Raw genomic sequence first — 16,451 nt, 5'->3', positions numbered from 1 at the left:
CATACCAAGCAATACAACCGTCACGCTAGAAACATTATAGACTATCTATATCTTGTGTCTTACTCAGGAAATTATCTCAGGGTTATTGTGAAAAATTCCACAAAAGCTCCATCCCATTGTGAAGTGTAGACAGAAAAAGGAAAATGACAACAAGGATGTAAATAAAAAGGGCTGACTTACCTTTATTTGCATTGTATTAATAGGAGAGCTCGTTTGACAGTGCAATGGTCCATGTGTCTGAATATGAAGAATATAAAGAAGAAATTCTTCTCGACTGGAAACAGGCCAACCGACACGGAGAACTGTATTGTTGATGGCACTGGGTCCTATATTGTGCAGCTGTCAAACAAATACCATCAGTACTTTCCAAGGCAGTAAATAACAACAAAAACCACAGTAACCACCACTTAGACATTTTCAAATTCTTCATCTCCACAGCCTTGAAATACTTTGGGAAAGATGTATAGATTATTAATATCATTTTATTGATGGAGAATCTGTGGCAGATGGGGGAAAAGGACCTCTCCATGTTATTCACAAAGTCAGTGGCAAATCTGGGAGGACAACCTTTTTTGTCTGAGTCTGTATTAAAGAAATCCATCACCTTTCCCATTTTTTCCTACATTTGAAAGAGCTGAAATTACCTAAAAAAGTGTAAAAAACTCAAACCAAAACACACTAGCAAAATACGCTATACAAATACATACAATTAACCTTAACAGAACATACTTGAAAATAGTAGCTGAACTTCAGAACACAAAAGAATCACATTTCAGGGTGCAGGAACAGAAAGTATAGAAGAGCTTAAACTAGTTTTTGTGGTTAAGAAGTGTGTTTTCAACACTTCTCAGTTCAAATTTCCCCAAAAGAGAAAAAAGGAACTGGTTTTCCTAAAGTAGCATCCCAGGACATTATTCTGAGAAAATGAGTAAAGATAGAAATAATAGAAAATTTTAAATCTGGGCTATTAAAACAGTTTTCTTACACCAGTTTACAATTTGAAAATATCTGATGACCACAGAAAGTTTAGATATGTGTTAACACTGGGCTTGAGAGTTAAAGAAACAGAACACCATGGAGCTTTACTCACAGTTTCTAGAGATGTGAGAACTTTCTTTTTTAAAATGTGTAGAATTTTTGTGACTCATGAGCTTTATTTAGAACCAAATAAAACCCACTTTCAATCTTACATCTCCTTCAGTAAAGGGTTTTTGGCTTTTTTTATGCTTTGCTGATATCAGTAAGCCATGAAAGCAGTTTCTTTAATCACTGTAACTATTTTAATACATTTGAAGTCACATATATAGCACCACAAACGGCCCAAACGCTTGAGACAGGGAGATTTGTTAGAGATTTTTCAGTTTAGAGATATGCGTTAACATGAGGAATTCACAAATAATATTTTGTGTTTTACAGTCTGATTCATTATAGTTTAGCATTAGTCATGCAAATTGCAATCTTACATTGCTGATTAAGCTCAGTTGCTTATATTTTCTTGAGTGCTAGTTTGTGAATTATAACCATATGTGAAGCACTCTGTTTTACCCCCTAGAATAAAGGTCATCCACCAGAGTCCAAAGATGGCCTGTATTTCATGTAGTTCTCTCAATCCACTTTTTTTCTAACCTGAACTCTTCTAATTGATGAATTATCCATAGAAAGAAACCAACAAAATACAAGGTAGAAATATGTATACTTCAAACATTAAGAGTTATTTTCAACAGAACATTTCCTGAGCAATGAAGTAACAGGTTACCTGTATGTCTATAGATTTTTTTAGGTTAGCTAAATGCTAAAGGAAACATTTTTTTCCCCGTGAGAAACTAGTCAAATCCCTGAAAATATTTGGTATTGATTGTAATGAGCTTTTAAGCACTGCTTTTAATTCTTGTCAAAGACCCAAAATGTTTATGGATCCCTTAAACGTCACACAGACTCCTAGCATAAACTAATATCTCCTCCACTAACATGAACAGATACTGGGATTGTGAATTCCCATATTAAATTTGGGTCATGTGCTAAAGTCAGAATATTTACATTTGTGGTTTTATCTAGCTGCAGATGAAGACAATAACGAAAGCAAATTTATCTGGATTTCAAAGGAAGCAGCATGAGGTCCTGTAGCAGCATTTTTACCTCATAGATATGTTCTACTAAAGGACCAAGTTCTTCTTCTTTTGTAGGTTCATCTTTGGGTTCCCAGTTGTGAAGAGGCAAAATAATTGTTGGTGGGTGAGACACTCTGTAATATACAAAACAGGTTAAAACAGTAACTGTTGCCAGTGATCGGCTGCATTACTTCAGACCACTATAAGACCACTATAGAAACCTGAGCCCTTAAGGGCATTTTATTTGGACACATTCATTAGAACTAGGTGAGGTGAACAATACAATGCTTCCATGAAGTACTACCCAGTCTTTACAAACTAGCGAGGGTGTGCATTTATTTTCATACTTCCTCTGATGGATGGGCCTTTCCAGACAAAGGAGTGACTCTTCCTCTATTTGGAGAGAGGAACGCGGTCTATTGATCATTTACATCTTTCTCACTGATGAGGTATCTGAATACATTATCCATAAAAATAGAGTAATGATATGTAAATAAATGTATTTTCTCATTTCCATTTAAAGCCTGTAGATATTTAATCCTATGCATCTTCCTTCCCTGCAATACATTTTTAGATATTTTTTTAACTGCTCTGCTTCAAAATTCCTAATAATCTCTGTTACTATTCCATTAAAAAACCTTGCAAAATAGTGCCTTACAGGTGGGAAACTGAGGTACCTTGACTTTCATAAAGTCACAATGGAAATTGGTGTATCAAAAACTGAATTCAGGACTAGAGCCTGAAATAGTGCTCCAGGCTTCCCACTTGCTTTGCAAACAACATGTCGGCTAAGGCATTCCCTGAAACACTGCGGCAACTTGCAAGGTGTAAATCAAACATAAGGAAAACAGTATCTTCAGTTTTGACACCTTTCTTTCCATCTGCTTTTTTTTTTTTCTTTCCTTCTCTGTCTGACCTCAAGAAAGGACCAAGTAGTCTTCTGTTAACACTTCTATTTGAATCACAGCATTTTATTTCCCATAAAAACTGGAAGTTCCTTGGAGGGATCCCATTCAGATGCCAACTTTAACCTTATTCAGTTGTTGAGAAGTTGGGAAATCACATCCCAAGATTTTGTTTAAGTGTGGTGAGTTTAGGTGAGTTCTGGCACAGAAGTCTGTCATCTGCTAGTACTGAAAGTAGCTCTTGGTGCTAAAATGGTATTACCCTTTCTTTAGAAGGGTCAAGTCTCACTCAGTTTCCAGGATCTTTAGCTTAAAGGAAAGCCATAAAATTTCAATGCTTGTTCTGCCAAAGTTGGAAGTTTGCTGACAGAAAACTGTTAAAAAATAATTGCTAATGAGGTGAGTTTTTTTTCCAAAATGTAACATTTGACTAAAATGATGGACTTTATCCACTGATGTTAATTCACTTTCCCTTGAGTCAAACAGAGAAAGCACCACTGGAGGCAGTCCCTTGAAAAAGAGAACAGAAGACTGGATGTTTTTGTTGCAAATGCAGACGTTTCAAAATGCTTCAGGAAGAAACAAACTGTTCTTGGTTCCAGCTCTTATGTCATATACAATGAACTCAATGTCTGATAGAAACTTTTCTACAGAATACAGCTCCTCAAAGCAGCAAGGGATCCCAGAGAAGAACAACTTAATACCATCCAGCTAAAGTACAACTCTTCCTGAAATTTAGGGTATCCTGGAGTATCCTGCTAACTCTAAATACTTCCCCAGACTTCAAAAGGCCAGCAGTTTGTACGACAGAGGAGAAATTTACAAACCAAACCAAATAATAAAGGAAATGAAACATATTCATTAAAAAGTAATTTCAGATGAGGTACTTAGCCTAACTTGTTATATTTTACAAATGGCCTTGTTTCCAATCAGAATTTTAATTATAAATTATTGTTGGAGAATAGGAACTTTCCTGTGTTATTACAAAAGCCAAGAAACAGAGACCCTTAAGCTACTGCAAAAATTTGCAAACCAGAAAGTGTACATAGCCCGAAAGAAGCAGGCACGAGGTTTCAAAAACCAGTGTTTCCTGTAACACCCCTGTGCAGTGTTTTTTTTAATCCACAGAGTTACAAAATGCAAAGTGTAAATGTAGACATTCAATTAAAATGATAATAAAGTATATAAGAACATTTGTTTTAACAGATTTTAGAGTTATTTTGAGGACTGCTATTGACATGAAAGTAGCAAAATCAGGTCAAATTAAACAGAAATCCTCTCTTCTGACTATTTTATCTTGCATTTAACTGAGAATATTTTAACATTTGACTGATTTATTAGACAATGATTTTTCCTAGACTTTTAGGTGACGATGAACAGTCAAACAGCAGCACTGAAAAATAAGATAAAGGAAGCATGTTCTACAGAAAATGCTTATGTGGGATATGGAATAAGAATTGTGCCAGCTGCAAATCCTCCCAGTTCAAATTACTTCCTTCCTGAATCCCTCATTCCCCTAGTGCTCTTTCAACAGTGGAAAATGACAATCACAACTATACAACTCTTACATTTTTATAGAAAAAAAAGGTAATCAGAATAATCAAATCTCAGTTATCAGAGCAACTGCTCATTGAATGGACTATCATCTATGGAGTTATCTTAGATTTCTTTTGAATAAGATACTGAAGAAGATTTCTTCCTTTCTCATAGAAGCATTATTTGCATGGGTCTACTGTGCTAGTATATATGCATGTATGCATACACAAAATGTACCATGATTCCAGTCCCACTTCATGCAACCCTGCGCAGAGCAGCAGGGAAACCAGTGCAAGATGTTTTCCAGTCCAAATGTGGACACAGTCTCTCATTTTTATCTAGGAAATTGTGAGCAAATAGTTCCCTTGGAGCTATGTGCTTTAGCAGCTCTGAGTAATTAGCAAAATCAGTCAACAAAGCACTTGGAAATTTTCCTTTGTACATGCATGCTGTAGCCAATAAGAAAACTAAAAGACTTAAGAGGAAAGAAACTGGAAGTCATTCAATTAAGTAATTCCTCTGTATTTAATGACCTGTTTCTTAGCACCACAGGCACAATTCAAGCCACTTTCCACTTGTGGGCATGCTTCTTTTAAGAACTGAGGATATTTTGGTCATTTTTTGGTGTCCATCTATTCACCTGTTACAGAACTTTTAATTGAAAAGAACGTGTCTATGACACAGAAAGAACATGATGGAGGCAAAGTTTCAAAAAAGTTTGCAAAGAATTCAAACAGGTTTTAAGATTTTTCTATGAAAGTGATGAGCAACCTCACTGAAAAAAAGCAGAATCCACAGCACTGGAAGCATCCCTTACTGAGAAGTCTCATGTATGCATCCATAACCATTTCATGGATGCACTGAAACTCCAGCCATCCTTAACCTGGGTGTCCACCCATGGCAACATCTAGCAGTTGCTGGCTCCCAAGATTTTCTCACACATCTGCAGCCCACCAAATAAACCCTTCGATTCTTAATTCCTCATTCTCTACTTCTTTCTTCTGTGTTACCTTCCCCCTCATTTTGTATTTTTCATCTCTTTTCCTATCCAGCTCATTTCCCCAGATCACCACTAACTACAGAAAATGAAATGATACTCTAATTTCTGTGCTTGTTAAACATGCTGTCTTTCAACTGCTCCTTTTCAGAAATATAAGAATTAACATATATCCACACAGTCTTTGAGTGCTAGTCATCTGTTTTTCACCTGACTCTCACCTTAGGCTTAGTCTTCTTAACCTGGAAAACACTTAAAAATGTGATGAAAAATACTTTAAAAATCTCTCTGATTTAGATTGAATATTAGAGCAGAAAACAGGATCTCTGTGATCTGCAAAAAGATTGGACTCTCTGCTGGCACTAGGTAGTCAAAGTATTGTCTTAGAGGTGATAACAATAAATGGATTTTTATAAATCCATAAAACCATAAATAAACGCGTTTTTATTTATTCACACTTAAGGCAGCCCCTTGAGGAGCATCATATGAGAGACATCTACCCCTCTTGCATCACCCGGGCCTCATGGCCTGACTGTGAGAGTGAATCTGGGCCATGTGTCTCCTGTTCTCCCCTTCCAGAGCTGGGAATGATTAAGGGTCATAGCTGTAGTTTGAGAAGAAGAGATGTAGGAAATCTGAGATCCCAGACAAAAAAGCATTTTGGGCAATGATTTGCTTTACAAGAACATCCTGCTGACTTCCTCTAGGATGCCAGGATAGGAGTCTAGTTCCAAGATTTTACGGGATAGTCTGAGATTCTTATCACCTAATTGCATTTTATAGTTTCTGAAACCAAGCTGTATGTGAAAACAGAGATAGAAATAATAATCTTTGATCATATCCTGTGCTTATTTACTTTTGGTATCCCTTGTGTCAGTGGACAGGCACCTGGTTCAGATGGAAATGTAAGAATCCTACAGTAGTAGCTGGTTGACCTGTTTTCATAGCTCATTCCTTATGCATCCTTTCTCCAAAGGTCTCACTCTGCTCTCTATTACTATGTGCCTTGCCATAACGTGTTTCATTATTCCAGTAACACAAGCAGCAGATTCTGCCTTGGTATTCAGAATTAAGTGCCTAAGCGGCTGCACAAGCAGACCTACACATATGAACGGGCATTTTGCACTAGTAACATCCATACACAATTTGAATGCCAAATAAAATGTTGGATCTGACTGGCGTTACTACAGGGTAGGATTCTACAGTATACTGCATTTGCACAGACACTCAGTAAGTTTACTTGAGTCCATGTGGGCAGTCCTGCCCTGAATGACCTGGTAAGTCTTTGGTAGCTCCAGCCTGCAAGGCTTGCAGGGGTGAGACTCCTTGGGAATTCTCAGGTGTTCTTCGTGGATAAGGTGTTTGGGATTATAATATGCCAAAAGATTCAATATATGGGATTATTATATGTGGAAAGATTCAATACAAAAAATAGTTATCATTATGAATTGAAATGGTCCAATACTTACCCTCTGATCTGTACTTGAGCCGCAGCACTGATGTTGATATGGAGGTTAACTAAATTGCTGGTGGGATTAATCTTGTTAGAACTGGAAAAGATATGTACAAGGTTTAAAAAAGGTTATTTAGCAGAACTAAATACAGCACTGAATACTACAAGGCCTACAACTAGGAAGTGATGTCATTGGACGTATTACAGCATGGGCTTGCTATTGCCACTCTTCAGTCTTGTAGGACGCTGGTATTTAAGTTTGATATTATTTGAGCTCATCATGTGTAATAATTTAATCAACTCAAGCTTCCTTTAAAGAATCCTGTGCGTGAATATGATGATACAAACTTATTTAGCTCAGAATATCATGTAAATTCCCTTGTTCAACTTGGCTATCTGTATGGATAGGAGTGTGTTAATAGAATAGTGTTTCCTGCATTGGAGGAAGGCAGTGTTAATGACAAAGATAGGATTGTTATAATAAAATTTGCTTTTATTGCTTTCCAAGCTTGTGACTTCTGCATGACAGTGTCTTTGAAGAAAAAGAACCAAAATAAATTGTTTCTTTACCTTCCTTATTTTCTCCCCTCTCCTATCCAGAAATTGTTTGCACTCTCAATCCCACTTAGCAGGCAAGACAGATCCCTGTGTTTAAAGCCTAGTGCTCTCATTCATTTTATTGTCTTTTCTTATTGCAAATCCCTAGTGGTGAAGGTATTTTCTCTTACTTCAAAAGGCCATTCCTATGATTATAGCCTATTCATGTAAAGAAAGGTTTGCAGGTTCAAATTAATGAAGATGATAGTGAAAATAATTACAGACTTAGAATTTATTTAATCATGGGATTAATGATACTAGTTTGGAGGTTTTTTCCAAGCAAGTGAGGAAGTAATTCCTTGCTTCATGAAGGCTAAGTTTCTACTGCTGTCACAGTTTACTGCTATCACATCTGGGTAGCATCAGTCAAATGGAAACATTCAGAGGAGGCCAGCATTCCCAGCAACTGACTCCTGAGAAGTAAAGGGCAATACTGCTTTGATCCAGGCTTTCTGGTTGCAGATTGCTAAAATTAGGAGCAGCCCTAATTTGTTTGTAAACTAATGCAGATTCCCCTCAAACATAATTTCAACTTCCGATTTAATCCTCTATATCCATTGCTTTGAGTACAAAAGTACAAAAATTGCTTAAAGTATAAAAATTACTATATCACTAATTTGTTAGAATAAGCTGCTCTCCGATTTGTATAATGGTACTACTTTCCATAGAGTTAAAATACAGATTTTGAGCATATATATTTGGTATTCAAATCTTGTTTCTGCTTTATGGTATTTTGTAGAGAAGAAAATAGTTTAAATAAAAGTTCCAGGACATCTCCCTCCCTAAGGGGTATATAGTCGTCTAGCAAAATCCACATCAGAAAATAAATCAGATTTCAAGACACTACTCAACCTCATGCTTATTTCCTATAAGTAATGAACTTCAGTCTTGCAAACCAAAATATTTATTTTCCACTTGATGTTTTAGATTAAATTAAAGGTCTCTCTTCTGAATAACTCAGACCAGGACAAATTCAGACATGTTCTCTGCTTCCCTTCCCTTCCATTTAGGTAATTACCTCTCTCTGCCGTATGGATTTCTGTTTCCTTTTTCCTTTAAGATTGTTTTACCAGTTCACTAAGGACATAGAAATGCACAAACTGTGGTGCTGCTTGAGAAGGAATGTACAAAGCAGTGAGTTTTAACTGTAGGGCACATTCCCTATGCAAGAAGTTTTGCCTTTTTTTTTTTTTTTTTTTTTTTTTAAAGTAGCTGGGTGCTCTTCTGCATTTTGGTACCAGTTTGTGGAAACTGCCCTTTTTGGTAGCCCAACAGATTTCCTCCCTTTACATTTTAGTGAGTCCCACTCATGGAGGAAGCATGAGACATTCCTGTCTCCTGAAGTTCAGACTGATTCCTCAGTAAAGCCTTGCCACTTCTTCTAGAAAAGTGACCTACCCTCAACTCTTATTACAAGAAAGATCTAGCTACCCAAAAATCTCTGAACCACCCCAATTTCACAGCATGAAAAGGGTAGTGAGGAGAGCATCTGATACCCATTTAAAACTGTATTGCTTGCTTTAATGACCTGAGAGTGAAGAGTGGTATGGACAGAGGATCTACAAGCTTGACTTTATATCTTGTATCTCTCTCTGGAGGAGCTTGTGTCAGGTTTGCATGGCCTCCAGCTTGCTAGCCAGACCCCTGGGAGAGGCCTGAGGCCTGACCAGGCATCTCATTGTCTTCTGTGGCATTGCTGTGCCCTTCTTAAGTTTCTGCATGTCGTTTCCTTCAAGGGTTACATTCTGGAAACATGACTTAAACATTTTAAATGTCTCAGTCATTTACCATAGTGAACATGATCAAGACCCTCATTAAAGGCCAGACATTAGCAATTAAGTCTCTGTGTGTGGGGCAGGGAGGGCCCCAGCAGGAACTCCAGTGTGTATTTGATGAGGACAGATGGACCAGAAGCCCTGCCACCTACTGAAAAAGTCCCAGGTTTGTTCTTGCTGTTATCCTAACGCAGCCCATCCTGTGCTTTTTAATGCCTGTGGAGGAAGTACTGCTCAGCATAAAACAGAAGATTCTCCCACAGTAATATTTCAGCCCCATAAATGTGGAGAAAGCTAATGGAAAAATGACAAAGGTTCACCTTTATCAAACTGAAACGATTTCCTCTCTTCATGCCAGTAAATCTGTTGAGCCGATTTTAACTGCTCTGGTTCTATTTTCTAAATTGTCATGTAGAAGTGGCGTATCTTTTATTTTCAGAGCATGATATGTTTTTAAATACAGAACTGTTACAAAGTGATCACTGTTCGTTAACCCTGTAGTGGAGAACAAAGTGCAAATTTGGCAAATCTGTAGAAGATCCTTGGACCACTGACTAAAAGCAGTTACCCTGAATTTTAACAAAATAAAATACTCTGAATAACTCTAAGACTGATTTTGCTAACAGCTAACAAGGCTCCAACTCCACAAATCCTCCTGAAGAAAACTACCATAGGAAAGCCCAGGAAATAAATACTGACACTGAAGAATTAGAGTGACCTTCTTATGTACTAAACTTCAGATATCAACAGGAATTCAGGTTTTAAACAACCATACTCTTGATAAAACATCTAACCTTTTTATCTGCAGCTCAAAATTGATGCTGAAATCTGCATTTTCAAAATGCTGAACAGAAAATCGAATGCCTGTGGAGAACTGGGAAAGAAACAAAACAACAGGTTACTAAAAATGGTTTGATCTTTCCATATTGAGAAAGCAGTACTGTTCAACATTGCATTTCACAGACTTGTATAGGATACTGTTACTTTTAAAAATTAGTATGAAATAATATAATTTACTTGTTTTCAGGAAAAAAAATACCATCCTGTCTGTGTATGTCGCCAGATGGAAAAGTTGGCTGGACAGAGGAAAGATCAAGAGGAACAGAGAAGCATACTCCCAAGAACACAGCGGTGGGCCCTTCTTCATCCAGACAGTCTTTGCTTTACTTTGCCAAGCCAAAAGAAAATAATAGCTGTCTGGCACCTCTCATCCCTGCCTCCATCCATGCATGCCTTTGTCCAGGTCTCCAGGGCTTTCTGCTCCTCCCGTTGTCTCTGTAACTGACATATAAGCTGCATGTTTTAGGTGCTGTGGGGCTAACTCATCACCTGTTTTTTCTTCTAAGAGGCTAAATTAGCAGCAGCTTGATGTTTTAGTTTGATTTGGTTTGAGTTTTTTCATTGCAGCTTCTGGGAGCCACAGTTCAGTTAAGAGGAATACAACTTCAGAGTTATATTTGCAGTTCAGTTTGCCACAACTTGCAGTGTGTCACCACAGAAGATAGAGGGTAAAACACACAGTTCCCAAAACGCAGGGAGATAAGGGCTTCCACTGGTGCTCCCTTGTGTTTATGCAGACCGTGGTTCCTTGCTCTCGTAATTTCCATTTACTTTCCAAGAAGTGCATAGAGTAAAGCAGAACAAGTTAATTCAGAAGAGAGAATGGAATTGCAGGGCTAACTAAAGAAGGAATATACAGTAACATATGGTGGGGTCTTTGTAACCCGCTCATTGGACATAGTATGCAAGTGGCAAGGGAGCATGGGGAGATGCCATCTGCCATCCGTGTTAAATGAGTAAAATTGTACTGCAATGTATAAATTAATGTTTTTAATGGCCTCATTTCAACAGCATGTGTTTTAAATCTGGTAATTTTTGAAATGCAAATTTTGCATTGAGACTGACAGCAAAGTCTACAGCCGGTAATCTTGTTCAACTTCTCACTCCCCCCTACCTCCCCTATTGCCTGATGGTAGAACTTCCTGCTAGATAAGTTGCACACTGTGCTTTCATTTTTTCAAAAAGGATGGTTATATACAACCATATTCCCCATGTGGAGAAACCATCTTCCTGAGAAATTCATCAAAAGGCATTAGGAAATGAGGACTTCATTCCTTCATCTCTGCCAATATCTGACTAGATTACGGGGGGGCGGGGGGGGGGGGGAGAGGAAAAAAAAGTAAGAGAGTTGTCTGCTTGGCATACTTTCCTTAATGTACTTGGGGTAGCATTGTCAGCAACGGCACAAGACACAGCAATGTAGAGTTTTCTGTTTGGGACCTAGATTCAACATCACTGAAGAGGAGGCATTTTTCTCTATGGATATAATTTCAGATGTTTAAGCAATTCCTTTTTCCCAAGCATTATTTTTTTAAAAATTTTCATTCAATTCTCCTTCTTTCCTCACTTGCAGTGGTGCATCACTGAATCTTAACCCGTCTCCAGAACAAGTCTTAGCTAATGTGTTTCTGTTAAGTCTTTCAGTTGTCCTGTGCTGAAAGCAATATTGTCATCATAAAAGAAATGGCAAGCTCAAATCTTTAAATCCTGATCATATTAATGACATAGTATTAGCTAATATCTCTTTTTGCAAGTAAAATCTTTAAGATGAAAAAATAATGCTAATTAAATTAAACAGAACCTGAATAGCGGACTTGGAATTGAGACAGAAGCTATTCTTAAGACCACCTTTTGGAGATCATTTTAACAACTGTATTGATATTTCATTCTCCTTTAAAAATATAACATCATTTTTTTAATCTCTGAGACAAAATTTTCCAAATACCGAACTCAGCATTTCTCTTACTGTTTTTACTAATCAGTCTATATATAATTTGTTTCCACTTATAGCACAAAAAAGATTTGATGAACCAAAAATAAAACTTTCCTCAAAGCAAACATGAGCTGCAGTTTTGATGATCAATTATACTCCTGAGGCTTAATCCCTTATTTAATACTGAAACACACTCCTAGGGTACAAGTGTAATAAGCTGCAGATGTTGCCTTTGTATTGTTGTTCTCATAAGGTTGTATGACTTTGTAATGTCAAGTAGCCCTTGACACTACTACTACTGATGGGTCAAAAATGCTCGCATGCCCTTGATGAAAACCCACTGAGGCCAAAGGAGCTGAATTTGCTTGAGCTTGTAACTTAGCAATCACTCATTTTTTTTATCACTCCTTATTTTAGCAGGACATTCATTTTATCATTTAGTTAAATAGTGTTTAAAATATTCCAAGTGAAGTTAGTTTCGTTAAACTTGCATTATTTTGTACACTAGTAACATCATTTATCTTTGAAGTACATGACATTTCTGCTATTGCTGATAAGCTTTAATCTGCTACTATATTTGACAGGATCTAGGAGTATGCTGGGAGACAGAGGGCTAGCTTTTTTTGAAATGTTTTACAGTGCATATGAAAGATAAAGCTTCTGTGCTCTTGAAGAATCAGTTTGGTACATACCAAGAAATAGGCAAGATCTTCCAAGCCTCCCAGACTTCTAACCTTACTTCTATAAATTTCTATTAACTTCCAAATTGTTCTACCAGAATTTATAATAAAACCTACATCTCGCTTGCTGAGGCTGCTGAACAGGTATCACAGAATCTCAGGATGGTAGGGGTTAGAAGGGACCTCTGGAGATCATCTTGTCCAACTCCCCTGCTTGAGCAGGCACACCCAGAGCAGGGGGCACAGGAATGTATCCAGGTGGGTTTTGAATGTCTCCGGGGAAGGAGGCTCCACAACCTCCCTGGGCAGCCTGTGCCACTGCTCTGTCACCCTCACAGGAAAGGTTTTTTCTCATATTGAGGTGGAACTTCCTGAGTTCCAGCTTGTGCCCATTGCCCCTCGTCCTGTCATTGGGCACCACTGAAAAGAGTCCAGACCCATCATCCTGACACCCACCCTTTAGATATTTATAAGCACTGATAAGATTCCCCCCTCAATCATCTCTTCTCCAGGATGAACAAACCCAGGTCTCTCAGCCTTTCCTCATAAGAGAGATGCTCCAGTCTCCTAATGATCCTGGTAGCTCTCCGCTGGACTGCTCCAGCAGTTCCCTGTCCTTCTTAAACTGGGGAGCCTGGAACAGGACACAGTACTCCAGATGTGGCCTCACTAGGGTGGAGTAGAGTGGGAGGATAATCTCCCTCAACCTGCTGGCCACACTCCTTTTAATGCAGCCCAGAATATTGTTGGCCTTCTTGGCCACAAGGGCACAGTGCTGGCTCAGGCTCAGCTTGCTGTCTCCTGGCACTCCCAGGTCCTTCTCAACAGAGCTGCTTTCCAGTAGTTCAGCCCCCAACCTGTACTGGTGCCTGGGGTTGTTCCTCCCCCAGGTGCAGGACCTTGCACTTGCTTTTGTTGAATTTCATGAGGTTCCCCTCAGCCCAGCTTTCCAGCCTGTCCAGGTCTCACCAAATGGCAGCACAGCCTTCTGGTGTATCAGCCACTCCTCCCAGTTTTGTATCATCAGCAAACTTGCTGAGGTTACACTCTATCCCATCATCCAGGTCATTGATGAATATGTTGAACAGCACTGGACCCAGCACAGACCCCTGGGGAACACCACTAGTGACAGGCCTCCTCCAACCAGACTCTGCTCCGTTGATCACGACCCTCTGAGTTCTGTTGTTGAGCCAGTTCTCTGTCCACCTCACTGTCCACTCATCCGACCCACACTTCCTTAGCTTGCCGATGAGGATGTTAGGGGAGCCATTGTCGAATGCCTTGCTCTGTCGAACGCTGAAGTCCAGGTAAACAACATCAACTGCACTCCCTTCATCTACCCAGGCAGTCATGCCATCATAGAAGGCTACCAGGTTGGTCAAGCATGATCTCCCCTTGGTGAATCCATGTTGACTACTTCTGATAACCTTCTTTTCCTCTACATGCCTGGAGATGACCTCCAGAACGAACTGCTCCATCACCTTTCCAGGAATGGAGGTGAGGCTGACTGGCCTATAGTTTCCCAGGTCCTCCTTCATGCCCTTTTTGAAGACTGGAGTGACATTTGCTTTCCTCCAGTACTCAGGCACCTCTCCGGTCCTCCACAACCTTTCAAAGGTGATGGAGAGTGGCTTAGTGACAGCATCCACCAGCTCCCGCAGCATTTGTGGGTGCATCCCATCGGGGCCCATGGATTTGAGAGGATCCAGTTTGCCTAAATGATCTTTGTCCCAATCCTCCTCAACCAATGGTAAGTCTTCCATTCTCCAGATTTTTTTTCTCACTTCTGGGGGCTGAGATGCCTGAGGGCCAGCCTTAGCAGAAAAGACCAATGCAAAGAAGGCATTCAGTAACTCTGCCTTCTCTGCATCCTGCGTCGCCAGGGCCCCTTCCTTATTCAGCAGCGGGCCCACTGTATCCCCAGTCTTCCTTTTACTACTGATCTATTTAAATAAGGCCTTCCTGTTACCCTTGACATCCCTTGCCAGATTTAATTCCAAGTGGGCCTTGGCATTCCTCGTCACATCTCTGCATGCCCTGACAATATTCCTCTACTCCTCCCAAGTGGCCAGTCCCTTTTTCACATACTGTGAACCTTCCTCTTCCATCTGAGTTTCTCTAGAAGCTCTTCGCTGATCCATGCAGGTCTCCTGGCTCCTCTGCCTGCTTTCTTCCTCCTGGGGATGCACCAATCTTGAGCTCAGAGGAAGTGGTCCTTGAATACTCTCCAGCTTTCTTGGACCCCACCTGCCTTCTAGAGCCCTAGCCCGTGGGATTCCTCCAAGCAGGTCTTTGAAGAGGCCAAAGTTGGCCCTCTTGGAGTCCATGGTTGTAACCCGACTCATAGCCCTGCTTCTACCTCATGGTATCCTAAACTTGACCATCTCGTGGTCACTGCAGCCAAGGCTACCCCCAACTCTCACATCCTCAACCAGCCCTTCCTTGTTTTTTAGGAAAAGGCTGAGCAGTACATCTCGCCTTGTTTACTCCACCACCACCTGCATCAAAAAGTTGTCCTTGATGCTGTGCAGGAACCTTCTGGATTGTGCATGGCTCACCATGTTGGTTTTCCAGCAAATATCAGTGTGGTTGAAGTCCCTCATGAGGACCAGGGCCTACGATTGCGAAGCTACTTCCATCTGTCTGTAGAAGCTTCATCGACTTCCTCTTCTTCATCAGGTGGCCTGTAGCAAACGCCCACAATGTTGTTGCCTACATTTGGCTGTCCCTTAAGGTTTACCCACAAGCTCTCAACGTGTTCTCCTTCCACTTCAATGCAGAGCTTGATACATTCCTGTTGCTCCCTCACATAAAGAGCAACTGCCCCCCACCCTTGCCTTGCTGACCTGTCTTTCCTGAAAAGCCTGTAGCCATCCATGACCACATTCCAGTCATGTGAGCGATCCCACCATGTCTCTGTGACTGCAATGAGATCATGGCCCTGTGACCACACACAGACCTCTAGTCCCTCCTGTTTATTCCCCATGCTCCCTGCATTGGTGTATAGGCATTCCAGGAATGTGCTTGAGCACACAGGTTTCCCCAGAGGGATGTGCAAGGACCCACTATAGCCATGCAAAACCTTGAGGTGGTTGGTCTCCTGGCTGCCATCGCATGAGGCTGGTACGGCACCTTCATCACTGCTCAGGTTGTCCTGTTTTATTTCCCCATTGTGTGTGACGGCATTAGCATTGCCAGTTTGTCCCCCTCCCCCCAAGTTCCTCAGTTTAAAGCCCTCCTTAGGAAGCCTGTCAGTCAGATCCATTTCAATGTCATAAGTAAGTACTTTTGGCAATCTTTGCCAGTGAGATGGTATCACAGGCATTTAGTTTGCATTCTGGGCCATATGGTGGTGTGATTTTCCTTCCCATTTCTTTTTATCTTCCTTTTTATCTTTGTATCTTTTTTTTAACCACAAATATATTACTGAAAAGTTTAAGTAATTTTTGTGACCTGTAAACAATTTTAAACATTTAAAACATTTAAAAAGTCAGAGATACACCAATTTTTATGACAATAACACATTTTGAAGATGTGAAGTGTCAGACAACCCTGTAGCCCACTGCAGTAATATCCCACTGGTTATATCACAAAATCCCAGCATAACCCTCATACTCAGAAGCCAAT

At 39.9% G+C, this 16,451-nt stretch overlaps 1 protein-coding gene across 3 annotated transcripts in view; it reads right to left on the bottom strand.

Moving 5' to 3' along the window:
- The window catches only part of ITGA8 (integrin subunit alpha 8), a 125,706-nt gene that overhangs the window by 35,077 nt on the left and 74,178 nt on the right, over positions 1-16,451 (bottom strand). For all 3 annotated transcript variants that reach the window (XM_075082740.1, XM_075082739.1, XM_075082738.1), the window contains 4 exons: positions 10,166-10,245; positions 7,016-7,096; positions 2,137-2,242; positions 181-339 (listed from right to left, as the gene is read on the bottom strand). In XM_075082740.1, the coding sequence (XP_074938841.1) occupies positions 181-339; positions 2,137-2,242; positions 7,016-7,096; positions 10,166-10,245 (426 nt within the window). The remainder of the gene's footprint in view (positions 1-180; positions 340-2,136; positions 2,243-7,015; positions 7,097-10,165; positions 10,246-16,451) is intronic.

This window comes from Phalacrocorax aristotelis, chromosome 2, assembly GCF_949628215.1.
Source record: "Phalacrocorax aristotelis chromosome 2, bGulAri2.1, whole genome shotgun sequence".
Taxonomy (NCBI): Eukaryota; Metazoa; Chordata; class Aves; order Suliformes; family Phalacrocoracidae; genus Phalacrocorax; species Phalacrocorax aristotelis.
This window is presented reverse-complemented; position numbering and strand designations above follow the sequence as displayed.